Source organism: Symphalangus syndactylus, chromosome 2, assembly GCF_028878055.3.
Source record: "Symphalangus syndactylus isolate Jambi chromosome 2, NHGRI_mSymSyn1-v2.1_pri, whole genome shotgun sequence".
NCBI lineage: Eukaryota > Metazoa > Chordata > Mammalia > Primates > Hylobatidae > Symphalangus > Symphalangus syndactylus.
In genome coordinates, this window is record NC_072424.2 from 45212244 (window position 1) to 45238828 (window position 26585).

At 45.8% G+C, this 26585-nt stretch overlaps 1 protein-coding gene across 2 annotated transcripts in view; it reads left to right on the forward strand.

The window, feature by feature from the left end:
• Positions 1 to 26585, forward strand: part of MYOF (myoferlin) — a 176743-nt gene that overhangs the window by 46687 nt on the left and 103471 nt on the right. For both annotated transcript variants that reach the window (XM_055255282.2, XM_055255290.2), the window contains exons 4-6: positions 4238 to 4346; positions 9558 to 9645; positions 26080 to 26246. In XM_055255282.2, coding sequence (XP_055111257.1) covers positions 4238 to 4346; positions 9558 to 9645; positions 26080 to 26246 — 364 coding nt within the window. The remainder of the gene's footprint in view (positions 1 to 4237; positions 4347 to 9557; positions 9646 to 26079; positions 26247 to 26585) is intronic.

Below are 26585 nucleotides of genomic sequence, written 5' to 3' on the forward strand. Positions count from 1 at the left end.
TGGTCTGGAACTCCTTGGACTCAAGTGATCCTCCTACCTCAGCTTCCCAAAGTGGTGAGATTACAGGTGTGAGCCACCGCACCTGGCCAGAAAAGAAATATTTAACATTAGATAGTTTCCTGTAGACATATATAGAAAGCACCACATATACAAGCCTAGTAGCAGATTGTTAGAGCTGGAAAGCATTTGAGAAATTTTTTGCTTCAATTCACTTGTTTGCAAATAACGAAGAGTTGGGTGACTTAGCCAAGTACTTCAAGAAAGTTGGGACACAGAGTTATGAATAGAACAGGAGTTGTTTTCAACCTGGGGCAGTTTTGCCCTCCAGGGAACAACTGGCAATATGCCTCGAAGTTTTCGATGATCACAAATGGTATCTAGCTGAACAGTATAGCCTCCCATAAAAATAATTAACGGGTTCAAAATGTCAGTAGTGCTGAGGTCGAGACACACTGGTCCAACCCCAGGCTGGCCCTCTTTCTACTTCAGCATTGTCCCAGCATGTTGCACTGTTTGTTCTAAGATTTGTTTATTGATGACAGAGATTCAGGTCATTTTGATTTTAGCAGAAGCAAATCAGTACCTGTTCAAGTGTGCAGTGTTGCTGTCTTAGTCCTAGGGTTAGGCTATGAATTATGGAATTGCAAGGAATGAATCCAGTTTGTTTCCACATCTTTCATCACGTTTAGACATTTAATACCAGTTGGATGACTTTTAAACCTGTAGTTTTTACGTTTTGATTTTCTTGAAAACTCAATTAGCTGATTTCATGACTTAAAAACCATGGAAATAAATTCTCCTTAATACTTGTGCTGTGTGGCTGAGAGAGATGTGGAAGAGATTTTAGGGGCTTTCCCCTTGTTTGGAGGCTCATCTGTTTTGTCTGGTGGAGATGGCGTATTGGGGGTCCTCAGTATGTCACGGGAATAAAAATCTAAGTAAGGAGAAAAAAAATACTCCTGTAAAAAAGCCTAAAAAACATACTGATCTAAAAACATACTCTGTAAAATTCCCATCCAATCTTTTTTTTCTGTTAATGTAAAACATAGTTTTATTTTTAAAATTTCCTTAAAAGATAATTTATTGTTTTGAGAAAAAAATAATAACAATAAATTATGGTTTTGTAACATGTAGAAGTTAAATGTATGACAGCAACAGGAAAAACAACCACAACAACAAAACAGGAGAAAATTCCCACCAATTCTCAGCATTGACTGGGAGAATTAATTTCTGTATTGACCAAAAAGGGCTGAAAAGTTCACTATTGTCCCTCTGGAGGCAAAAATTTTCTTTTCCATTGCCAACTACAGATTCTTTTTTTCTTTTTGAGACAGGGTCTTGCTCTATTGCCCGGGCTGGAGTGCAGTGGCCTGATCTTGGCTCACTGCAACCTCTGCCTCACGGTTCAAGTGATTCTCCTGCCTCAGCCTCCCAAGTAGCTGGGATTACAGGTGCGCACCACCACACCTGGCTAATTTGTTGTATTTGTAGTAGAGACGGGGTTTCACCATGTTGGCCAGGCTGGTCTTGAACTCCTGGCCTCAAGTGATCCACCCAGCTCAGCCTCCCAAAGTGCTAGGATTACAGACATGAGCCCCCACATGTGGCCCCAACTACAAATTCTGCTTGCGACATTAGGAGGGATGAGAGTCCATTGCAGTTGTTGAGCGTCTTGTGTGGTGTTCTTTACAAGAAAGTGCACTCTTCCGAGACACCATGTACAAAGGGCTCCTATCATTAGGCAAATTGGGCGAAACAGGGTGCTATAGCAATTTCCTGGTCTTGTGCAATATCCTATTCATAGAAAGTGAAAGCACTTATTCATATTGCCAAGTCTCTGGACCTATGTGGTTGGGTTACAGACCCCAGCGTTAAAATCTAGTCCTATTTCTGAAGACTAAAGAGGATTGGGGAGAATAATACAGATACTGCTAACATCTATCACTTCAAAAATGATGTGCCCACGTTGCCATGTGGCGTCCCTGGAGCACCTGTGAGAAACAACTTTTACTTTCTGATTTTTAAATATACTGTATTATATTTTAAAATGAAATGCATTTCCACAAGATGAATTTTCCTGATTATTATGTTTGCCCAAAAGCCCAGAGTTACATAGAAATGTTCAATTACAGTTTCCTCACCCGGATATTTTGGCATAAGGAATCTCTTCTATCACTTTAAGGACTCAATGTTTAGCTTTCTATTTTTATGCTAATGATTTTCTATTCTATCTGCTAGTATAAGTCAGTGCCAATGTAGACAGGATATAAGTAAGTAACAGTTAAAAATTCTAAATATTGGGCCAGGCGCGGTGGCTCACGCCTGTAATCCCAGCACTTTGGGAGGCTGAGGCGGGTGGATCACCTGAGGTTGGGAGTTCTAGACTAGCCTAACCAACATGGAGAAATCCCATCTCTACTAAAAAAGTACAAAATGAGCTGGGCGTGGTGGCGCATGCCTGTAATCCCAGCTACTCAAGAGGCTGAGGCAGGAGAATTGCTTGAACCCGGGAGGCAGAGGTTGCGGTGAGCCGAGATCGCGCCATTGCACTCCAGCCTGGTCAATAAGAACAACACTCCGTCTCAAACTAAATAAATAAATAAAACATTCTAAATATTTCTTCTGTCCGTTTTCAGGATACATACTGAAAGCACGTGACTCTCTGTCTTTCTGATTGCATTTCATACAAGGAACTTCCTCGCTTTACCTACTCTTATTCATGTTTCATGTTATAACCCCAATTTACAGACTATTTTTCACAGGTTACATTTTTATGTAGACTGGGGAATGTGTGTTCTATATATGTTTTTGATCATGTTCCCTAACTATAAAAATGTTTTGAGTATTAATTCTCAATATATGTAGACTTATTTATTCTTTCCTTCATTCAAGAACCTGCTGTTAAGTATCTACTATATTCTGGTACTGTGTTAGAGTAGTGAATAAAACAGGCAGGAATCCCTGAGTCGAGGGGGCTTTCGTCATGAGCAGAGACGTGAGGGTACTTCTGTACCAATATGTTAGGTACGATAGGAGATAGATGGGTAAGTGGCAGAGGCTGATATTATCCACCAAGTTCTAGGAAGAGAGAAGTACACACATTGAACGTTTGAATGCTGCACCATCAAACGGGATAGCAAGCTAACCCTATCAGTGAACTAGCAACCTATTTACAACCCTAGAAGGTCTACTTGGGGGGATATTTTCACAGTAGGCAAAGATTTATGGGTCCTTTTACATTTCTATTACAGAGAAATGCCTTCCTCTCTTACTGAATTTTGTCCTACTTTTCTCTCTTCCTGGCTTCTGGCGGGGTGGGGGGTAGGGGGGTGCTATATTTAGTCTTTCTTTTTTCTTTTTCTTTTTTTTTTTTGAGACAAGGTCTCACTCTGTCACCCAGCCTGAGTACAGTGATACAATCATAGCTCACTGCAACCTCAACCTCCTGGGTTCAAGTGAGCTTCCCATCTTATTCTTCCATGTAGCTGGGATTACAGGCATGCACCACCACACCCAATTAATTTTTTAACTTTTTGTAGAGATGGGGTCTCATCATCTTGCCCAGGCTGGTCTCAAACTCCTGGACTCAATTGATCCTTCTACCTCAGCTTCCCAAAGTGCTGGGATTACAGGCATGAGCCACTGTGTCCGGCCACTCTATTCAGTCTTTACCCTTTGCCCCTCTATCTCATTCATGACTGTTGAAATTTCAGGCTGGGAGTGGTGACTCACACCTGTAATCCCAGCATTTTGGGAAGCTGAGGTGGGTGGATCACCTGAGGTCAGGAGTTCGAGACCAACAGCCTGGCCAACATGGCGAAACCCCATCTCTACGAGAAATACAAAAATTAGCTGGGCGTGGTGGTGGGCGCCTATAATCCCAGCTATTTGGGAGGCTGAGGCAGGAGAATCACTTGTACCTGGGAGGTGGAGGCTGCAGTGAGTGGAGATCGCCCCAGTGCACTCCAGCCTGGGTGACACAGCAAGTCTGTCTCAAAAAAAAAAAAAAGAAAAGAAAGAAATTTCATAGGCACCAGAGTTTGACTCTTGTAATGGAGAGGTGATGGGAGATACGTTTACTGCCAAAATGCCGTGCGAGGCTAATAGCAAAATGGCCCACCTCTCGTTATAGTGACTTTAATGATAACAGACGAAGAGGTAGGGGTTGAGAGGTCCTGAGTCATTGGAAGCCTATCTCCTACTTAGGCTGCTATGTGCTTTCCTGTTTTCCCTGCAGATTAATTGGCACGGCGACTGTGGCCCTGAAGGACCTGACTGGTGACCAGAGCAGATCCCTGCCGTACAAGCTGATCTCCCTGCTAAATGAAAAAGGGCAAGATACTGGGGTGAGTGTTTTCTCTCTTATTGAATGGCTTTGAAGTGAGATGATTGAGCAAAATTTCATTAAGAAAAAGGTCTAAGGCCGGGCGCAGTGGCTTACGCCTGTAATCCCGGCACTTTGGGAGGCTAGCACTTTTCGGTGGATCACCTGAGGTCAAGAGTTCGAGGCCAGCCTGGCCAACATGCTGAAACCCCATCCCAACTAAAAATACAAAAATTAGCTGGGCATGGTGGTGGGTGCCTGTAATCCCAGCTACTTGGGAGGCTGAGGCAGGAGACTCGCTTGAACCCAGGAGACGGAGGTTGCTGTGAGCTGAGATCATTCCATTGCACTCCAGTCTGGGTGACAAGAGAGAAACTCCATCTCAAAAAAAAAAAAAAAAGAAAAGAAAAGAAAAGAAAAATGTCTAAATTGTCAGAATCAATTGGTAAAAAAGAAAAAAGAAAAGAAAAGGAAAAGGTATAAATTGATAATTAGCTAATTACACACACAAAAAAATCTGGTTTTGAGATTTTTCCGGTGATCTTTCTCAAGTGTGTGTGCTTTAAATAAAAAACTGGGCCCATTTGCAAATGACATGGACCTTATTTTATACTTTCAATCATAGAACTAGCAAATTAGATAGATTTGATTTTCTATGACAGAATTCTATATAGTGAGGGTGACTCCCTCTGAGTGTAGCTCTGTGCTTAGCCATGTGGGTGTTAATATTTGTGTGATATGTATAATTCTGTGTATCAGATACTCTTTGAAACATTCTGTAGAAGGCAGTTCGTTGATATAACCTTGGAATATGAAGACGGTAATATCATAATCTATTTTTTTTTTTTTTTTTGAAATGGAGTCTCACTCCGTCACCCAGGCTGGAGGGCAGTGGCACGATCTCAGCTCACTGCAACCTCTGCCTCCTGGGTTCAAGTGATTCTCCTGCCTCAGCCTCCTGAGTAGCTGGGATTATAGGCACGTGCCACCATGCCCAGTTAATTTTTATATTTTTAGTAGAGATGGAGTTTCACCATATTGGTTAGGCTGGTCTCGAACTCCTGACCTCAGGTGATCCTCCCACCTCGACCTACCAAAGTGCTGGGATTACAGGCATGAGCCACCACGCCTGGCCTCACAATCTTTATTACATTGGGTGTTGGATGTTTTCTGGTCACAGCCTCTCTCAATAAGTACATCTTGCTGGGCGCGGTGGCTCATGCCTGTAATCCCAGCACTTTGGGAGGCTGAGGCGGGCGGATCACGAGGTCAGGAGATCCAGACCATCCTGGCTAACATGGTGAAACCCCGTCTCTACTAAAAATACAAAAAATTAGCCGGGCATGGTGGCACGTGCCTGTAGTCCCAGCTACTTGGGAGGCTGAGGGAGAAGAATCGCTCCAATCCAGGAGGCCGAGGTTGCAGTGAGCCAACATCGCGCTACTGCACTCCAGCCTGGGCAACAGAGCAAGACTCCGTCTCAAAAAAAAAAAAAAAATTAAAAAAATAAGTACATCTTAATATTTTCTGATGCAAGACCAGAATTCTCTCTCTCAAGTGCATGTGCTTTTTAAAAAAATGACTCACGTGTCGCAAGTCCCAAATTTCATATAATTAATAAGAATCACTCATAAAGATACTGTACTTGGCCCACAGCTTCCAACCCCTTCATTTTCCAATCAGTTTATTTTTCTTGGGAGCCTGGGCAAAGGGAGAAACATTTACACTAAAAGATGCAGTCCCTGTAAGCAAAGCGAGGCTCGCAACAGCCATGTGAGAGAATGGCAATTTTGCTGGTCGGGTCTCTAAAACTTATAGGTTTGCCACAAATCAGCATTCTAATCAAAGCACACATTTAAAATGTTGGCTATCATCTGTTTACCCAAAACCTAGCTGAGAGAAATAATTCTGAGGAAAGATGGTATAAGTCAGTCATTTTTCTGCCTTCTTTTTTTAAAGCACAGAAGAAAGCATGTATAGACCCCTAGAATGGCAGAACTGTTGTGATTCAGTGGAGTGTGTTAGTCTATTTGGCACTGCTATAAAGGAATACCTGAGGCTGGGTAATTTATAAAGAAAAGAGATTTATTTGGCTCACAGTCCTGCAGGCTGTACAAGCATGGCACCATACATATCTGCTGAGCTTCTGGTGAGGCCTCAGGAAACTTTTACTCATGGGGGAAGGTGGAGGGGAAGCAGGCATGACACATGGTGAGAAAGGGAGCAAGAGAGAAGAGGGGGAAGGGGCCAGATCCTTTTTAATAACCAGACCTTGCAATAACTAATAGAGTGAGAACTCACTCATTACTGCAAGAATGGCACCAAGCCCTTCATGAGGGATCCACCCCCATGACCCAAAACCTCCCACCAGGACGCAACTCCACTATTGGAGGTCACATTTCAACATGAGATTTGGAGGCAACAAACATCTGAACCATATCATGGAGTCAGGAAAGTAAACGGCCTCAAGCCCTGCCCCCTGTAATTCCTCTTACCCTTTTGGGGGTCCCTGGAGCACCTCTGGGAATCCTGAGGTTATAGAACACAGCATGAAGACCACAGATCAAGGGGGTGGCTGTCTGTGTGTTCTTCTAGGTTTGAAAAGTTTGATTCTTAGATTCAGTTTAGCAACTAAGCCCTTCAGTGCTCCCTGCGTTCAGCCATGAGATGCTGCTCTCATGATTCTTTGTGTGCTGTGAAACTGTGGCTGGGGACATATTCCTTATCCTGTTCAGTGTCTTCCAGAGCAGTGGTTCCAAGACACAGGGTGTGCCAGTATATGAGGGAGTATTCACTGATGAACAGAAAAATGGAAAAAAATAGGGCAATGCACTGTGTGTGTGTGAGTGTGTGTGTTTACCAGATGTAGGAAAAATGGCAAATGAAAGTATAGGATGTGTGTTTAAATTCACATAAACAGGCTGGGCAAGGTGGCTCACGCCTATAATCCCAGCACTTTGGGAGGCTGAGGCGGGCAGATCATCTGAGGTCAGGAGTTTGAGACCAGCCTGGCCAACATGGTGAAACCCCATCTCTATTAAAAAAATACAAAAATTAGCTGGGCATGGTGGCACATGCTTGTAATCCCAGCTACCCAGGAGGCTGAAGCAGGAGAATCACTGGAACCCGGGTGTGAGGCAGAGGCTGCAGTGAGCTGAGATTGCGCCATTGTGCTCCAGCCTGGGCGACAGAGTGAGACTCTGTCTCAAAAAAAAAAAAATTCACATAAACAACTAATAATTTCTCAGTGTAAGTATGTCCTAAATATGATCTGTCCAGATGTCCAGATTTTATCTGGTCACCTTGTGTGTGTGTGCATATGTGTGTGTATGTGTGTGCCATCCTTATTTGCAAAGGACTCCCTTTATTCTGAGGTTTGTCTCTTGTCATTTTTGGTGTTAAAATGCCTCTCTTTTATAAAATGATTGTGATAGTAGATGATAGTTGTGGGCAGGTGTTTGGCAAAATACAAGTTAGCAACCCAATATTGATTTCCCCTATCGAATTTTTTGAAATTTTGTGGGTCCATGAAATTAAAAAGTACTGTATACAGCAAACTCTGCCCTATAATAATGCTCCATGCGAGAAATTGATCTCAGCTCTTATAAGTAGGAATAACATTGTCTCTTGTAAGGAATAGTATGTTTCTTTCTGCTGGTAGTGAAAGCTACATAATGTTTTCAGTTTCCCTTTTTATTTGGCTCTAGGCATTTTGGAGGTCACAGATTATGCAAGAGAAATGGGAATTATATTTAACTTTATGCTTTGCATATTTGTTTCCTCTTTAGCCAGATTCAATTCTCCTTTTTTTATCCTATTTTATGAATCACAACTTTATATACATGTTTTGTTAGTCACTTTTTTTTTTTTTGAGACGGAGTCTAGCTCTGTTGCCCAGGCTGGAGTGCAGTGGCACGATCTTGGCTCACTGCAACCTCCGCCTCCTGAGTTCAAGCGATTCTCTGGCCTCAGCCTCCTGAGCAGCTGGGATTACAGGCGCCTGCCACCAAGCCCAGCTAATTTTTGTATTTTTAGTAGAGATGGGGTTTTACTGTGTTGGCCAAGCTGGTCTCGAACTCCTGACCTCGTGATCCACCCACCTGGCCTCCCAAAGTGCTGGGATTAAAAGCACAAGCCATCGTGCCCAGCCTTGTTAGTCACTTGAAGTTCTCTTTTTTTTTTTTAAGACAGAGTCTCCCCGGGCACGGTGGCTCATGCCTGTAATCCCAGAACTTTGGGAGGCTGAAGCGGGCAGATCACAAGGTCATGAGATCGAGACCAGCCTGGCCAACATGATGAAACCCCGTCTCTACTAAAAATACAAAATATTAGCCGGGCATGGTGGTGCATGCCTGTACTCACAGCTACTCAGGAGGCTGAAGCAGGAGAATCGCTTGAACCTAGGCAGCAGAGGCTGCAGTGAGCCGAGATTGTGCCCTGCACTCCAGTCTGGGCAACAGAGTGAGACTCTGTCTCAAAAAAAAAAAAAAAAAAAAAAAAAAAAAGACAGTCTCGCTCTTTTGCCTAGGCTGGAGTGAAGTGGCACGATCTCAGCTCACTGCAACCTCCGCCCCCTCCAGGTTCAAGCAATTCTTCTGCCTCAGCCTCTGAGTAGCTGGGATTACAGGCACCTGCCACCATGCCCAGCTAATTTTTGTATTTTTATTAGAGACAAGGTTTTGCCATGTTGGCCAGGTTGGTCTCGAACTCCTGACCTCAGGTGATCCACCCGCTTCGGCCTCCCAAAGTGCTAGGATTACAGGCATGAGCCACCATGACCAGCCCTAAAATTCTTCTTTAAAGAGAAGCATGAAAATAAATCTCAGCAATTCATAATGAAATAAGCAATGAGCAAACAAATAAATTAATCATTTACAGTGAGCCTCTGTAATTGTAATTCTGTGATGGGAGGGCATCTCCAGTCTAGGATGGAGGTGTGTGACAAGTTCACACCTGCTTGTCACAACTTTACTCTGTTGATGAGGTGGCCCCTTAGCAAGGATACACTTGGCAACCTGTGACAGGGAGCTCCTTCCCCACCCTGCCTTGGCTGTCAGTGGGAGGATAGGAACAGTCGAGCTTGTGTCCCCCTCCCCGTTTCCAGCCTCGCTTACCTACTCCCTCTCTCTTACCCTTTCCAAGACTTTGGCTCCTGCTGAAGTCACTTGCATTGAGTCTGTAACATGCTGGTGCCCTGCACTGATAATATTTGCAACGAATTATTTCTACCCAGGCCACCATTGACTTGGTGATCGGCTATGATCCGCCTTCTGCTCCACATCCAAATGACCCGAGCGGGCCCAGCGTGCCAGGCATGGGAGGTAAGCTGACCCTTCTGAAGGCCCAGCCACCCCCAGGGGGAGGCTGCTAAAGACACAAAGGAGAGTGTCTGGAGAAAGAACTGCCATTGATCACAAGCCTGTAGCTCCCTGCCCACCCAGACAGGGGCCCCGCGAGGCAGGTGGGGCTGCCTGAATTGGGACATTGCAATTGTTTATGAAATGCCCTTCAAGGTAGAGGGGAAGGGTGAACCAGCCCTTTACTGAACAACTTCACAGTGAGCACAAAAAGCACACGCGGGCTCCAGCAGAATGTCCCAGGGCTTTGCTTCAGGTTTGTGGCTTCCACCCCATACAGTGTTCCCAGGCTGTTTGGCTCAAGGAGTGGCCCCTCTGCTCTCTGCCGTGTGTCTCTTCACCTCCCAAAGGTGCCACCACCGGGCTCTGCTCTCAGCACCAGTCTCATGGGCGTGGCCTTCGACTGGAGCCTCCTTCGCTCTCTCTCATAACCCCGACCCCATCTTGTCCACAAACAGCCCCAGGTCCTCTAAGCAATTGCTTCTCTTCAGCATAAACCGCATTGTCCTTGGTCTTTGACATAGGTTGCCAGTCATTCAGGGCCATCAGGTGCCACTCTAGGTGGGGTTGGGGCTGAGGGCTCAGGGAGGGAGGGCCTACAAGACAATCAGTCCTCTCATGCAGCTGAGTCTGACCCCCTCTCAGTGTTTTCCCAGGATGACGTGATGCTAAAAGTCTCTGTCCCTTCCTCAGCCCTAAGATGCATGACTAAGGGCCCCATCTGTTACCCCAGTCTCGGCATGTGTCCCAGGAAGGGAGGGGCCCCTTATCTCACCACTCTCACCTGCTTCCTTGAAATTCTCCCTCCTGGCTGGGCACGGTGGCTCACGCCTGTAATCCCAACACTTTGGGAGGCCGAGGCAGGTGAATCGCCTAGGGTCAGGAGTTCGAGACCAGCCTGTCCAACGTGGTGAAACCTCGTCTCTAATAAAAATTCAAAAAAATAAGCCAGGTGTGGTGGTGAGGGCCTGTAATCCCAGCTACTCGGGAGGCTGAGACAGGAGAATTGCTTGAACCCATGAGGAGGAGGTTGCAGTGAGCTGAGATTGTGCCACTGCACTCCAGCCTGGGCAACAGGTGAAACTCCGTCTCAAAAAAAAAAAAAAAAAAAAAAAAAGAAAAAATGGAATTCTCCCTCCTGGGAGGAAGTCCTGCACTTGTTCCTGAGGTGGCTCCTCGGGGCTCATCTTCTCCTTGCTTCTCTCGGTTGGGAACTCGGCTCTCCGGTCGCCCGAGGGTCCACTTTACACCTGCAGCAGCACCCTCCCTGCCTGTCCCGCCCACTCCCACCTGACTTCTCATCTTGCTCAGCCTGACCTCAGCCCCTGCCCCTGCTTATGCACCCATTATGAATGTTTTGGCCCATTTTTTGACTAAGTAGTTGTGAGTTTCCAGTGAGGGTTAGGTGGCTTCCTCTTGGTGACAAGACTGAGATGGCCCCTGCACATCAGCAGCATGCTCTGCCTGTCACCCTCTTCCTAGCGGCACCCTAAGCATTCTACTTGGCTTTGGACACTCAGCCCTGCAGGAGCCCTGCAGTGGCTCAAGAACATCCATGGCTGCCTTTGCTTCCACAGCAGTGATGACAAAAAAACAAACAAAAAACCACGAAACACAGAGGACACAGGCCAGCACCAATAACACCATCAGGTGCAGAACTGAGTGGTCCCACCCATTTCCCTCAGACCTCCCCTGCCAATGACTATTGTCACCAGCATTTGTATCTGTGCGAGAAAGGCACTAGGCACTTTCTGGCCTGCACAAGGCAGCCCGCATTGATGGGCTATCTGGAGTAGCCTCTGAATTGGAAAGATCAGGGCATCTTTCTTCATACTGTCATTTCTCCTAAGCTAGACCCTGTTTGTTAGTTTCCTAGGTCTGCTGTCCTAAACTACCACAAACTGGGTGGCTTAAGCAACAGAAACATTCTCTCGCAGTTCTGGAAATCAAAAGTCTGAAATCAAGGTATCAGCAGGGCTAGTTCCTTCTGGAGCCTCTCAGCCTTTCTCCCAACTTCTGTTGGTTGCCCGCCTTCCTTGGCATCTGTGGCTTGTAGATGTGTCACCCCAGTCTCTGCCTCTGCTGTCATATGGTGTTCTACCTGTGTGTATTGGTGTCTTTGTTGCTTTTTTCCCCTCTAGGATATAGATCCTGAGTGGCTCAAGGATCTTCCTCTCTGTGAGTCTGTTTTTGATTTTTTTTTTTTTTTTTTAAGACAGAGTCTGGCTCTGTCGCCCAGGCTGGAGTGCAGTGGTGCGATCTCAGCTCACTGCAAGCTCCATCTCCAGGGTTCATGCCATTCTTCTGCCTCAGCCTCCCGAGTAGCTGGGACTACAGGTGCCCACCCCCACGTCTGGCTTTTTGTATTTTTAGAAGAGACAGGGTTTCACCGTGTTAGCCAGGATGGTCTCGATCTCCTGACCTCGTGATCCACCCGCCTCGGCCTCCCAAAGTGCTGGCATTACAGGCATAAACCACTGCGCCCGGCTTTTTTTTTTTTTTTTTTTTTTTTTCAGATGGAGTCTTGCTCTGTCATCTAGGCTGGAGTGCAGTGGCGCAGTCTCAGCTTATTTCAACCTCTGCCCCCAGGTTCAAACAATTTTCGTGCTTCGGCCTCCCGAGAAGGTGGGATTACAGGCACCCGCCACCATGCCCAGCTAATTTTTGTATTTTTAGTAGAGATAGAGTTTCACCATGTTGGCCAGGCTGGTCTCGAATTCCTGACTTCAAGTGATCTGCTTGCCTTGGTCTCCCAAAGTGCTGAGATTACAGGTGTGAGTCACTGCACCCGACCCCTCCCTGTGTGTCCCTGTCCAAATTTCTTATAAGGCACTGGTCATTGGATTGGGACCCACCCGAATCAAGTTAAGATAAGGTCACTCTGGATTAGGGTGAGTCCTAATCTTCTCTTAAGGTCCGTAACCTTATCTTAACTGTACAGAAACCTTATTTCCAAATAAGATCACATTCTGAGGTTCCAGTGGACATGAATTTTGAGGGGACAGTATTCAACCCAGCACACTGGCAGATAAAAGACAATTTCATATGTTGATTCCATTCCAAGAGCCAAAATATTAAATGGGTCCTCTTGTGTTACCCCTTCTGCCGGGCCTTTAGGAAAAAAAAAAATACTGTGGTTCATTCAAGTAAAAAGAGTAAACTTAAAGAGGTCAGAGCCACACCATTTGTTAGTATTTATAAAATAAGGACATTGCTTGCTGGGTTTATTTTATTTTTTTGAGATGGAATATTGCTTTGTCACCCAGGCTGGAGTGCAGTGACATGATCTCTGTTTACTGTACCCTCTGTCTCCCAGGTTCAGGTGATTCTCATGCCTCAGCCTCCCAAGTAGATGGTATTACAGGTGTGCACCACTATGCCCGGCTAATTTTGTATTTTTAGTAGAGACGGGGTTTCACCATATTGGCCAGGCTGGTCTCGAACTCCTGACTTCAGGTGAACCACCCACCTTGGCCTCTCAAAGTGCTGGGATTACAGGTATGAGCCACCATGCCTGGCCCCAGCTATTGAACTTTTAAATGTGCTGGCGAGAAAATCTCTGCCACCCAAGGCTCCTTCTCCTTTCCTCTTGGTTTAAGCCTTTGTTTGTAGCACCAATGCTCCCAGCAAGACAGTAGACTGAAGGAGTCCACCATCCCCTTAGGAGTCTGGCTCCCAGTGGGCTCAGCACCAGGGAACTGCACAAGCGCAGCCGAGCTCTCCCACAGAAGTTCTTTAGAATCCCTGACATTGCTCAACTAAGACAGGAAATGAACCAAAACTTGGGTTCCTTGTATTTGGATTTCAAACAAAGAAGGTCACCAAGTGTTGGTCTGCAAATGAGCTGTGTCTGCAGGGCAATTTTATTTTTAAATGCAAGATGACAAAGTGAAATTTCTATACTTGATCTTAGCCAAAAGGCTGAGAAGTGATGTGAAATTTCTTTATTACAAAAAATAAGCCGGGCTCTTTGATCTGGAAGTGCTGTCTTTGTTCTATAAAATGAATGTTTGCCGGGGCTGGGTCAAGGGTGGCATTCTGTGTGTCGGCTTCCTAATCTGGCTAAGAGAAAGTTTCCTTCAGCATTAAAAAAAAAAAAAAAAAAAAAAACTTCTAATAGCCTCGACTATCTAGATGTTTCAAGGGAAAACATTTCTTTTCCCTAACATAGTGTCTTAGTCTGTTTGCATAGCTATAAAGGAATACCTGAGGCTGGGTAAGTTATAAAGAAAAGAAGTTTATTTGGCTCGTCATTTTTCAGACTGTACGAGAAGCATGGTGCCAGCCTCTGCTTCTGGTGAGCGCTTCAAGAAGCTTCCACCCATGGAGGAAGGGGAAGGGGAGCCAGCATCACATGATCAGAGAGGAGGAAAATGAGAGAGAAGGCAAGGGTGCCACTCTCTTTTAAACAACCAGCTCTCAGGTGAACTCATTCATTACTGCAGAGAAGCCACCAAGCCATTCTGGAGGGATCCACCCCCATGACCCAAACACCTTCCAGTAGGCCCCACCTCCAACACTGGGGATCAGATTTCAACACAAGATTTCAAGGGAACAAATATTCAAACTATATCACATGGTAATTCAGTTCAACTGAGCAAAAGGTATCTTCGAGCACCTACTGCAACCCCCTGCTAGGGAAGACACCAGGATAAAAAACAACTTACAATCTTGGGGGAATATAAGACAAACAAATATGAGACAGAGAACAGCAAGACAGCCATACCTCTTGGCATTGCCTACCTTAATGACATAAGCAGGACATCTGGCCCAGAATTTGCTTTTTTTCCCTTCAATTAACTTTCTTTCTTTCTTTCTCTTTCTTTCTTTCTTTCCTTCCTTCCTTCCTTCCTTCCTTCCTTCCTTCCTTCCTTCCTTCTTCCTTTCTTTCTTTCTTTCTTTCTTTCTTTCTTTCTTTCTTTCTTTCTTTCTTTCTTTCTCTCTTTCTTTCTTTCTTTCTTTCTTTCTTTCTTTCTTTCTTGAAATGGAATCTCAGTCTGTCGCCCAGGCTGGAGTGCAGTGGAGTAATCTTGGCTCATTGCAACCTCCACCTCCCTGGTTCAAGCAATTCTTGTGCTCAGCCACCTGAGTAGCTGGTATTACAGGCACGTGCCACCACACCTGGCTAATTTTTTAATTTTTAGTAGAGACAGGGTTTTGCCATGTTGCCCAGGCTGGTCTTGAACTCCTGACCTCAAATGATCCACCTGCCTCGGCCTCCCAAAGTGCTGGGATTACAGTCATGAGCCACTGCACCCGGCCTCCCTTCAATTGACTTTTAAAGAAACCCTAAAACTTTACCATTCTATGTAAAAGTAATGTCTGCTTCTTCTGATTTATATATTTTCAAATTCTTAAAATTTGAGCTTGTTTTTCTTTCCTTGAGCAAAAAAGAAATATCTGCTTAATAAAATGTAAATGTCACAGAGATACATGACATGGAAAGTGAAAATCTCTGGGTCCCATCCTCCTGAGATAACCACTGCCAGCAACTTCTGCTATTGATTTTAAAGGTTCTTCTCCACATAGTGGCTCCTGCAGAGGAGAAATTAGAAGTACTTATGCTGGAAGACAGAAGTTAAGATTTTTAGGAAAATTTGCCCCTGCAATTTGTAGAAGCTAGTTATGATCACATATCACAGGAAGTGAACACCTGAGGGCTTCTTTTTTAAGGAATGCTTTCTTAGAGCTTTTATATGAAGATGACAAAAGGTAGAGACCCTAGGGCACTGGTGGCTTGACTGAAAGTGTGTGTTGTCAAAGATGTTCTTTTCGTTGACCCCCCTGGAAGACTGTTCCCATGACAGAGGGGAGGGCTGACCCAGTCTCCAGGCTTGACCTGAAAACCTGTTACCATGGCAACTTAATTCACCAGATGTCAGTCCGCTTAACTGGAGCCTACATTCCTGTAGCTGGAAGAAACTATTTTTAAAATCTCACATCTATTTTTGAAGCACCATCTGTTAAATTTGCGCTCTGTCCAGACATAGACATGCAAAAACTCATTCATAGCCAGACTTCACTGCTTCAAATGTCTTTGATTCCATGAATCCCAAAGTCATTTGCTTAAAATTAATTTTTTTTTTTTTATGTGTTGCTCTGTTGCCCAGGCTGGAGTGCAGTGGTGTGATCTCAGCTCACTGAAACCTCTACCTCCTGGGTTCAAGGGATTCTCCTGCCTCAGCCTCCCAAGTAGCTGGGATTACAGGCACTGGCCACCACGCCTGGCTAATTTTTTTTATTTTTAGTAGAGATGAGGTTTCACCATGTTGGCCAAGCTGGTCTTGAACACCTGACTTAAGGTGATCCGCCAGCCTCGGCCTCCCAAAGTGCTGGGATTACAGGCTTGAGCCACCATGCCCAGCCTTAAAATTAAATTTGATCCAGTTCAGGAAATATTTATTGACACCTGACTATGGGACATACAGAGGTGAGAAAGCCATTGTTTTGCCACCAAGGAGCTTGCAGTTCAGTAGGAAGGTAAGAGATAAACATGAATAACTATAGCCCAGAGCTGAATGTAATACATTCCTCCAGAGAGATTGACCAAATTGTTATATAGGAAACAAATGCTTTCAGAAAGTACTTTTTCAGCTGTGTATTGCAACTCTGTATTCACGGTGCCTAGCACAGCCCTTGAGAATTCATAATTGTTAATAAATGCTTGGTTGGTTGAGTGAATGAATGAGTGACTGATAGACGGGCATTGAATATGGTTTAAAAATTTTTTTTTTAAGAAGGGCATTTTGGGGCCGGGCGCGGTGGCTTATGCCTGTAATCCCAGCACTTCAGGAGGCCAAGGCGGGTGGATCACCTGAGGTCAGGAGTTTGAGACCAGCCTGACCAATATGGTGAAACCCTGTCTCTACTGAAAGTATAAAAATTAGCCAGGCGTGGTTGCATGCATCTGTAATCCCAGCTACTCTGGAGGCTGAGACAGGAGAACTGCTTGAACCCAGGAGGCGGAGGTTACAGTGAGCCGAGATCGCGTCACTGCACTCCAGCCTGGGCAATAGAACAATACTGCGTCTCAAAAAAAAAAAAAAAGAAGAAAAAAGGAAGGGCATTTTGGGGAACACTAGTGAATATGCCAAAGCTCCTGGTTCATTCAGAAGTGTGCTGAAAGGGAAGCATGTTCCTGAGGGCTGTAGGTGCTAGGCTGGGATATTTGTCCTTGATGGGAAGACCACGGGCCTCCGTGAAAGGTGCTCCATGACAAGGGACTGACTTGGTCAGAGCCTAGCTGGAAAATGATCCATGTGCCAGAAGATTGTTGCAGGCACTGTTTCCAGGATTGGGTTTCTAATCAAGTGGCTTTGTCTAGTAAACTGATTATATTAGTCCAATTTTTCTCTAGGATATTTAGGAAAATCAAAGTGCTCATCATAAACAAGTGGTTCTCAATATTTAGACACAGTGAAATCATCAAGGGAGATCTCTAAATGTGCAGTCATCTGGCGCCCATCTCCAGGGAGTTTAATATAGCTCATCTGGAGGGGAGCCCCGAGTCTGTATGGAGAGCCTGATGCAGGCAGATTTTGGAGTTCACTTTGAGAAACGCTGCAGTTGTACATTTTGCCTGGTGAACGTGATGTTGCCCAGAGGGAAACATAGATCTCTGGGCTTTGTTATCTAGACTGGCTCACAGCCTGATTCCTCAATTGCCTCGTAGGACTGTGTTCGCATCCCTGCTTCTTGGGTTCCTCCATGGTACCTTTGCTCTGGTCTACATATTGGAACATGCTAGAAAATTCTTAGAGCATATTTAGTGTTATTTACCCAGGAATTGGGGTGGGATAATGAATTGCTTACAGTAGGACACAAACATTTATTTACAAAACTTTTAACATTTTAGAAATTCAGAAAAAAATTATTCTACATTCCAGCTAAGAAAATGTGTTATCTCCAAAATATTACATGTTTTCCTGCTTCAAAACTTACCCTTTCCGGTTCTGCATTGTCCTTTTAGCTTACACTGAAGATAATATGATATCAGCCATTTGTTGTGCTTGGGCAATGACCTTTGGCTCAAAGTGATAAAATTCTGGCTTAACCAGTACCACCACTTAACAAGACTTCACCTTGAAAAGCAGAATTAGAATCAAAGGCAGAGGCCAGGCACTGTGGCTCACGCCTGAAATACCAGCACTTTGGGAGGCCAAGGCAGGAGGATCACTTGAGCCTGGGATCACTGGAGACCAGACTGGGCAACATAAGGAGACTCCATCTCTCCAAAATAAAAATAAAAATAGTTAGCTGGGTGTGGTGGTGCACGTCTGTAATTCCAGCCATTCTGGGGGCTGAGGTGGGAGGATCGTTTGAGCCTGGGAGGAGATGAGAGGAGAGGCAGAATGTTTGGATAAAGGGGGCTGCCGGGGGCTGAAGTGGGGTCTGTGTTCCAGCCAGGAGGATCCCAGTCCAGCCAGGGTGACAAGCAAGTGCTCCTTTTCCTCAGCCATTCCTAGGAGTTGCCTTCATTGGGAAGCTCTAACGAAGCTCTTGCCTTCACCTCCCTGGCAAGGTGCAGACAAAGGTGGGGGGATAATGACCCGCAGCTCTGGTGACATCTGATATCTGAGTAACTGATAGCCCACTCTCTTCTGCTTGGTAGGGAGAAGTGGTGCCAGAGAAGAGTATGGGAGCCTGGAGGAAGATGGGACATTGATATGCACTGGGGAAAGGCACAGTTGGGGATGCCAAAGGCAAACTTGACTGTATCACCAGGTCCTCTAGGGCTGCCAACTCTTCAGCACTGAGTGGGTGGACAGAAGCCATGTAGGCAAGTGTCATTATCAGAAGTGACTGCACGTAAGGGCAGTTGGCAGGAATATTGCTGCTGAGTTCTGGAAAGAGGACCACAATACATCTCAGGAATGATTACATTGCTGGAGCTGTGATGGAGAACCATTTCTAAATGTTAGTGGAAACCTCACGAGTAAAGAAGAGTGGATCACATGCAGTTACTGATATTCAAAAAGGAGACAGCTCAGTGTTAGATGCAGTGAGAAGCTTTGTAGGATTTGACCAAGTGACATTATAATTGTTGGAGAGGCAGGATGGCATTCCTGCAAGGGAGTTGTGAAGAGCTTGTCATAGCCAGAGAGGGACAGTGAGGAATCTTGAACCACTGTGAATCAACAGATCTGGATTTGAGCATTGGCTCCACTATCAAGCTGTGTGACACTAGGCATGTCACTTAACCTCTCTGAGCCTCAAGTTCCTTTCTTACAACATCAGGAGGTTGGATTTAATAATATGTAGGGTCTCTTCCAGCTCCGAAGTGCTATGCTTCTATTAAAATGGCCTGGTCATGGCCGGGTGCAGTGGCTCACGCCTATAATCGCAGCACTTTGAGAGACTGAGATGGGTGGATCACTTGAGGTCAGGAGTTCAAGACCAGCCTGGCCAACATGGCAAAACTCTGTCTCTATTAAAAATACAAAAATTAGCCAGGCGTGGTGGTGTGTGCCTATAGTCCCAGCTCCTTGGGAGGTTGAGGGTGGAGAATCCCTTGAACCCAGGAGGTGAAGGATGCAGTGAGCCAAGGTCGTGCCACTGCACTCCAGCCTGGGTGACAGAGCAAGACTCTGTCTCAAAAACAAACAAACAAACAAACAAAAAGCCTGGTCAAAGCCAGGGTTCATATATTATAAGAAGATGGGATGAGAGAAGTTTCTTTTTTTTTCTTTTTTTTTTTTTTCAGACGGAGTCTCGCTCTGTTGCTAAGGCTGGAGTGCAGTGGCACGATCTCGGCTCACTGCAACCTCTGTCTCTGGGCTCAAATGATTCTGCTGCCTCAGCCTCCCGAATAGCTGGGATTACAGGCGCCTGCTACCACGCCTGGCTAATTTTTCTTTTTTTTTTTTTTTTCTTTAGAGAAGGGGTTTTGCCCTGTTGGCCAGGCTGGTCTCGAACTCCTGACCTCAGGTGATCCACCCACCTTGGCCTCCCAAAGTGGGGATTACAGGCATGAGCCACCACACCCCGCCGAGAGAAGTTTCTTTGGTGATTACTTCTATTTGCGAATGCCAGGATGAGCAGCTGCGCTTTGGTTCAAATAGGCTGAATCCAAGAGCAGAAAGTGTTTCAAGGATTAAATGAACAAATGCTGCAGAGAGTTTGAGTAAGAAGAGACCTGAGGCTGGACCACTGGATTTTGCAACATGAAAGTCTTTAGCGACCTTGACAAGAGCAGTTTGGGTGGACTAGGAGGGCAGAGGGCTGGCTGGAAGAAGCATAAGAATCAGAGACAGAGTGAAGAATGTGAGTAAAAATGATTCTTCTGAGGAGTCTGCTCTCAAGAGGGGCAGGAAAATGGAGTAGTAACTGTAGGGGGCACTGTGGAGTCAATGAAAGTTTTGTTTTTTAAAATTCTGTGTGATATTTCAGCATGTTTATATTTTGATGGGAATGATCCAGTAGAAAGGGGGAAACTGATGAACGTATAAAGAAGCAAAACTTCTTAAGCAGCAACAGGAGATAGGATCTGTGCAAATGCAGAAGAGTTGGCTTCAAGTCAGCAAGCACAGATAGTTCAGTGACTAATTGTAGCTGGAGAGAAGGCAACAGATACAGGTAGATGATTGATTTGGAGTTGGAAAGATGTAGAAATTATCTTCTAATTGCCTATTTTCTCAATGAAATAAGAAGCCAGGTCATTAGTGGACAATGAGAAAGATAGAAAGGGTGTTGGAAGCTTTCAAGATGCAAAATAGGTGGCGGTTCAGAAAGGTAAAGTGATTTGACTGTGCTGGTTAATTAGTGGCCATCTCAGACCAGGATCCAGGAAAGCTTTGGGATAGATGCCTTGGAAATGTGGTAAGATGGCTAGGCAGCCCTGTGAGGACACTTACAGTTTGTGATCAGGAAATTAAAGTGAGATCAGTCCAGTAAGATGTGTGTGCTTCCCAGCCAAGTTCAGCTGGCTGGGTGTAGAGGTGAAGTCAGTGGAGGGTTGAATAAACCAGGTAAGCACAGTGAAGTGAGAGGGGGAAAGGGATCGAGGGGCATGCAGTAGGGTGGTTGCAGTGTTAGGTGGCGGGATCTAACCTGGGCTAGGGGTAAAGCAAAGACATGGAGGAAGTGGGGGGCAGGGAAGGCAGTGTGCTCATTAGATTGGGGCTGCTTGTGGGCTGGAGTAAGAAAGAAGCAAATTGGAAAGATACAAAAGATGGCCTCTCGGCCAGGCGCGGTGGCTCACGCTTGTAATCCCAGCACTTTGGGAGGCTGAGGCGGGCAGATCATTTGAGGTCAGGAGTTCGAGACCAGCCTGGCCAACATGGTGAAACCCCCTCTCTACTAAAAATACAAAAATTAGCTGGGCGTGGTGGCAGGTGCCGGTAATCCCAGCTACTCAGGAGGCTGAGGCAGGAGAATCTCTTGAACCTGGGAAGCAGAGGCTGCAGTGAGCTGATATTGCACCACTACACTCCAGCCTGGATGACACAGTGAGACTCCACCTCAAAAAAAAACAAACAAACCACAAAACCACAAAAAACAACAAAAATGATGGCCTCTCTAGTGGATTGAATAGTGGTCCTCTAAAATGCATGTCTATATGGAACCTCAGAATATGACCTTACTTGGAAACAGGGTCTTTGCAGATGTAATTAGTTAAGATAAAGTCACACTAAATTCAGTGACTGTTGTTCCTTGTTTGTTTGTTTTGTTTTTTGAGACAGAGGCTCTCTCTGATGCCCAGGCTGGAGTGCAGTGGCATAATCTCAGCTCACTGCAAACTCCACCTTCCAGGTTCAAGCAATTCTCCTGCCTCAGCCTCCCAAGTAGCTGGGACCACAGGTGCAAGCCACCACACCTGGCTAATTTTTTAATATTTTTAGTAGAAACTGGGCTTTGCCATGTTGACCAGGCTGGTCTTGAACTCCTGGCCTCAGGTGATCCACCCGCCTCAGCCTCCCAAAGTGCTGGGATTACAGGTGTGAGCCACCGAACCTGGCCCACTTGTTCTTAATGAGAAGACCGGAGGGCACAGAAGGAGAAAGGCCATGTGGCCACAGAGGCAGAGACTGGAGTAATGCAGCCATAGGCAAGGCATGCTCAGGATTGTCGGGAGCCGCTGGCTAGAAAGAAACAGGAAGGATTTTTCCCTCGAGGCTTCAGAGAGAGAATGTCTCTGCCAACATCTTGATTTTGTACTTGTAGGGTCTGGAACTGTCAGGGAATACATTTTTTTCTTTTGTTTTCTTTCCTTTCCTTTCTTTTTCAGGTGCAAGGGCATGATCATAGCTCACTGCAGCCTCGACCTCCTGGGCTCAGATGGTCCTCCCATCTTAGCCTCCTGAATAGCTCAGACTACAGGTGTGCACCACCACGCCCGGCTAGTTTTTTAAAATTTTTTGTAGAGATGGGGGGTCTCCCTATGTTGCCCAGGCTGGTCTCAAACTCTTGGGCTCAAGCGATCCTCCTGCTTCGGCCTCCCAAAGTACTGGGATTAGAGGTGTGAGCCCCTACGCCTAGCCAGAGAATACATTTCTATTGTTTTAAGTCGCCCAGTTTGTGGGACTTCCTATGACAGCCTTCAGAAGCTAATACAACCAGCAGCTTCCTGTTCAGTGGGTGATTCCTGACTTGGTGTGGCCCTCTGTGGCTGTGAAAGAGTTGCTCTTTGTAGATCCACTTGGCTGTGGATCACATTCAGGCCTGGGTCTCACGAACAGGGCCTGCCAGCACAACTGCTAGCATTTCACTCATGACACAGCTTGCACATCAGGGTGTGTTTAACAGCGCCATAGGGGCCCCCTCATTCTTTGTGGAACCCGTAGCATTCTTTGTGGAGCCTGTACCATCGTTTAATCCTCTGCAGCTTCCTACCACATAAAGGGGAGGTTTCCTGCTTGAATATTCTTCTGCTGCAAGGCACAGAGGCTGGCTGTCACCATGGCTTAGGCTGGTTTCCTCTGACCCATCCCTTTAGCCTAAAGTCTGAATAGCAGAAGACGTTCTTTGTTATCTGCAGACTGATTCTAGAGCATCCATTGAGAATGTAACGAGTACTTGTCCAGAGTCCAGCATTGCAAAGCGGTATGATTGACCCCGACTTTTTCTCCTGCTTACTGCCATAAACAATCACCAGCCTAAAATGGTATAATTTATGGCAAGGAGGAAGTCCCACTTAGGCCCAGGATGGTGGAAGGAAGTTCGTCTTTGGAGGAACCCAACAGCTATCAGCCCCAACCGTTGCTCGGTCCAGGACAGGTTTGCAGAGGGGAAGCGCCTGGCCCCGAGTGCTTCCCTGAGGCTGGTGCCGAGGTTGGGAGGAGCACCCCTTCAGCCGTCTGGGTGTCCTTTCCTGAGAGCTGTTCAGTAGTTTTTCCAAATGTGAAGGCACGTTTGTGCCTGGGATCCTGTTCCCCTTCCCATTTATTTACTCATTCCACATTTGTCAAGCACTTTCTATATACTTTATGTAAGGTGTTCTGTAAGGCACGGGGCAGATACAAAGAAGCAAAGGCAAGCTCCTTGCTTCTGAAATGCCTGGGAGTAGGGAAGCCTATGGGTTGACAAGCAGGTGCAAGACCGTGTGGCGAGGACTAGAAAGAACAATGTGTGGTGGGTAGGAGAGAGTGGGACTAACTCCATCTGTAAGAGGTGGAGAGGGCATGTTGGAAGACAGTATGTTTCATCTGAAACTTAAGAAGGAGAGGAACTTACCTGGTAGAGAGTAGGTTGAAGAAGATTCCAAGAGCTTGGATCCAGGTGCCCTAAGAGGGACAGCAGGTAAGCCCTTCTTTTGAAGTCTCTTCAAGAATAGGCAAGAGGAGGTCCAGATCATCTTGCAGAAGACAAAGATTCCTTATCTTTGACTTCCATGAGGTTTTCCCGGTAGCCTGAAAAATATGTTGAGGTACTAGGAGTACAATATGTCCTTCACCTGCAGCCCGGTTTTAAACCCAGTTTTAAACCAGAGAGGCAGTGTGAAAACTTGGTCCTGGTTTTAGCTCAGCTTCTAATAACTTAACCACAGGCAAGTTGCCTTAGCTTTCTGGACCTCAGTTTTTCTGTCTGTAAAATGGGGTGAAGGTAGGTTGGATCAAGGATCTCTAAGGTCCCTTCTAAGACAACACTCTGTGGGTCCATGGCTACTTGAAGGAAGTGTGAAGTGAGGCTCTAGAGAGTGTTGAGTCAAAGGATCAGAGGACAGAGTAGGGAGTCACACTCGATGAGTAGGAGACAAAAACAGGGGCCCACAGAAGAACCCGAAAAAGTAGATCAGGGGAGGACAGCTGCAATGATCTAAAAATATGTATATGAGCACTGGTGTCCAAGGCTGTGGAAGATCCAATATGGAGATACAGAAAAGGGCACTGAGCTTGGCAAAGAGAGGTGATTGACCTTAGAAGAACAGAAGCCAGGCTAGGATGGGCGAAGCATGAATGAATGGATGATGAGGAGCAGGGCCCACCCTGGGCTAAATTGCAAAGCAGTGCATGTGGAGGCCCCCTCTTCCCTTGTGGCTGCCTCTTCCTCACTTTGGGCCCCCTGCCTGCTGTGCTGCCCACTGACTGCTCCAGCGCCCCATCCCCACGCCCCCCATAGCTGGTTCCAGGAAGTGTCCTGTGCTCCAGAAGAAGCCCCTTCCAATTGCAATGGTCTGAATGGTTGTGTCCCTCCACAATTCACACATTGAAATCCTAACCCTGAAGGTGATGGTATTAGGCAGTGGGGCCTTTCGGGAGGTGATTAGGTCACAGGGCCAGAGCCCTCATGCATGGGATTAGTGCTGTGATCAAAATGGGCTCAAGGGAGCTCCTTTGCTTCTTCCATCATGGGAGGCAGAGAAGGCTCCAACTGCAAACCAAGAAGTGGGCCCTCACCAGACACTGAATCCGCTGGTGCCTTGATCTTGGACTTCCCCCACTCCAGAACTGTGAGAAATAAATTTCTGTTGTCTAAAAGCCACCCAGTTTGTGGTATTTTGTTATAGCAGCCCAAACAGGTGAAGACACCAACCAAAACTGATTACACAGCAAAACTAAAAAATAAACAGTCAATTTACTGGGTGCTTCTGTATGCCAGATACTGTGCTAAAGGCTTCACCTATAGATAATTACACCTTTACAGTAACCCTGTGGTAAATACTATTATTTTCCCCTCTTTACAAATGAAGAAACTGAAGCTTAGAGAAATTAAGAAACTTCCTCAGACTCACATAGTTCGAAAGTGGAGGGTGGGGAGTGGATTTGAGCCTAGGCCACATGGCTTCAGAGCCCAAGATTTCAAGAGCTATGCTACATAGTAATCTGATGAAACTCATTCTTACCGGGATGCGAATGACTGACAGGTGACTGTCCGTGGAAATTAAATCTCTTTCATGATCTTGCATCGTAGAGAAGGAGTTTCAGAATGAAAAAGCAGGGTTCTAGACAGGGTGGCTTGTCTTCTAGGCTCTCTTAGATTATATTGTACAGATTACCAGAAGTTCTAACTCTTTGTGTATTAAGAAAAGAAAAGCTAAATTTTGTCAGTGAGTTTCAAAGAACTCGTGAATAAAAGAAAGGGGAGAGGTAGTAGGCAGAGTTGATTTTTGGTTTTTGGTTTTGTAGGGAGAGAAAGATCTGTGTCTACTTGAAGGCAGAGGAAAAGCTGCAATAGAGACAGAACCCCCGGAGGTACACAAGAGACAGGAGACATTTGGGGAGCCTGAAAATAATCAGGAGGTAGTAGGATCTGCAAATATTCAGGAGGTAGTAGGATCTAATGCATGGCAGAGGATTGAGATTTTCACTCTGCTGAGCAAGGTAAACCTTTTCCTGGGTGCAGAGGGAAGGTAGAGGGATAAAGGAGGGGACACGTATGTGTTAAAGTGACAAACCAGGAGGAGGAAGGAAGAGCAAGATGATCACCTTGGTGCTTGGCAAGAAAATGAGGAGAGTTTCTCTTCTGCCATGAGGGTGGAAAGAGCAGTTGTGAATTAGGAGGCTCAAGCAGGAAACAGACAGTGCAAATAGTTCATGAGCAGATCTGTAGAGAAAAGATCTGCAGTGGGAGGGATGGAGTTGAAGCTTGTCATCGCAAGACTGCAGTGTTCCGTGACGTTTCTTCCTTTCTCCATCCTAACACTAATGAGAACTCAGCAATCCCTGGCTGTGTCCGACGGTGCCGTCTCCTCTCATTGTCCCTGTGATCTCTGCCATTCTCTTGGTCTCTTCGAAGGCAACCTGAGCAAGAGCCCCCATGTACTGTGAACACATTTTCCTAAAGAATTTTTCCAAGTCACAAGAAGTCCCAAGTCAGTGTCACCAAGAGGATCTCCTTCACCTGCCACTTTAGGAACACTTAAAACATAATGGCGGACAAAACTGTGTCCTGGAAACCCGAGCCTTTGGACATTTACAGGATAAGGGCTATCCCTCATTGGGTTTCTTTCTGATATTTTAGGAGATGGGGAAGAAGATGAAGGTGATGAAGACAGGTTGGACAATGCAGTCAGGGGCCCTGGGCCCAAGGGGGCAGTTGGGACGGTGTCGGAAGCTCAGCTTGCTCGGAGGCTCACCAAAGTAAAGAACAGCCGGCGGATGCTGTCCAATAAGCCACAGGACTTCCAGGTAGGAACGGCCTGGTGTTCTGCTTCTTTGTTTAATCTTTATATTGCCCATCTTCTGGCAATTGCAGTGATGTTTCAGTGGACCTATTCCAATGGACAATGGCTCAACCAGTAAAGAGAGATGTCAGTGTATAAACCCTGTAAGAAAAGCTCTCCATCTTTCTTCTGCAGGCACAAGTGGGTTTAGTCTAGCCAGCTGACGGTTTCCAGAGAAATAAAACTATAATTCTCCTTCCCTTTGGCAGAAGGAAAGAGCTAATCAAAGAATAGAAGTACAAATACTGTTTTTTGCAGCTCTGGGCCCTGTCTTAGATTTGGGAGGCAGCTATGGAGTTAGTTC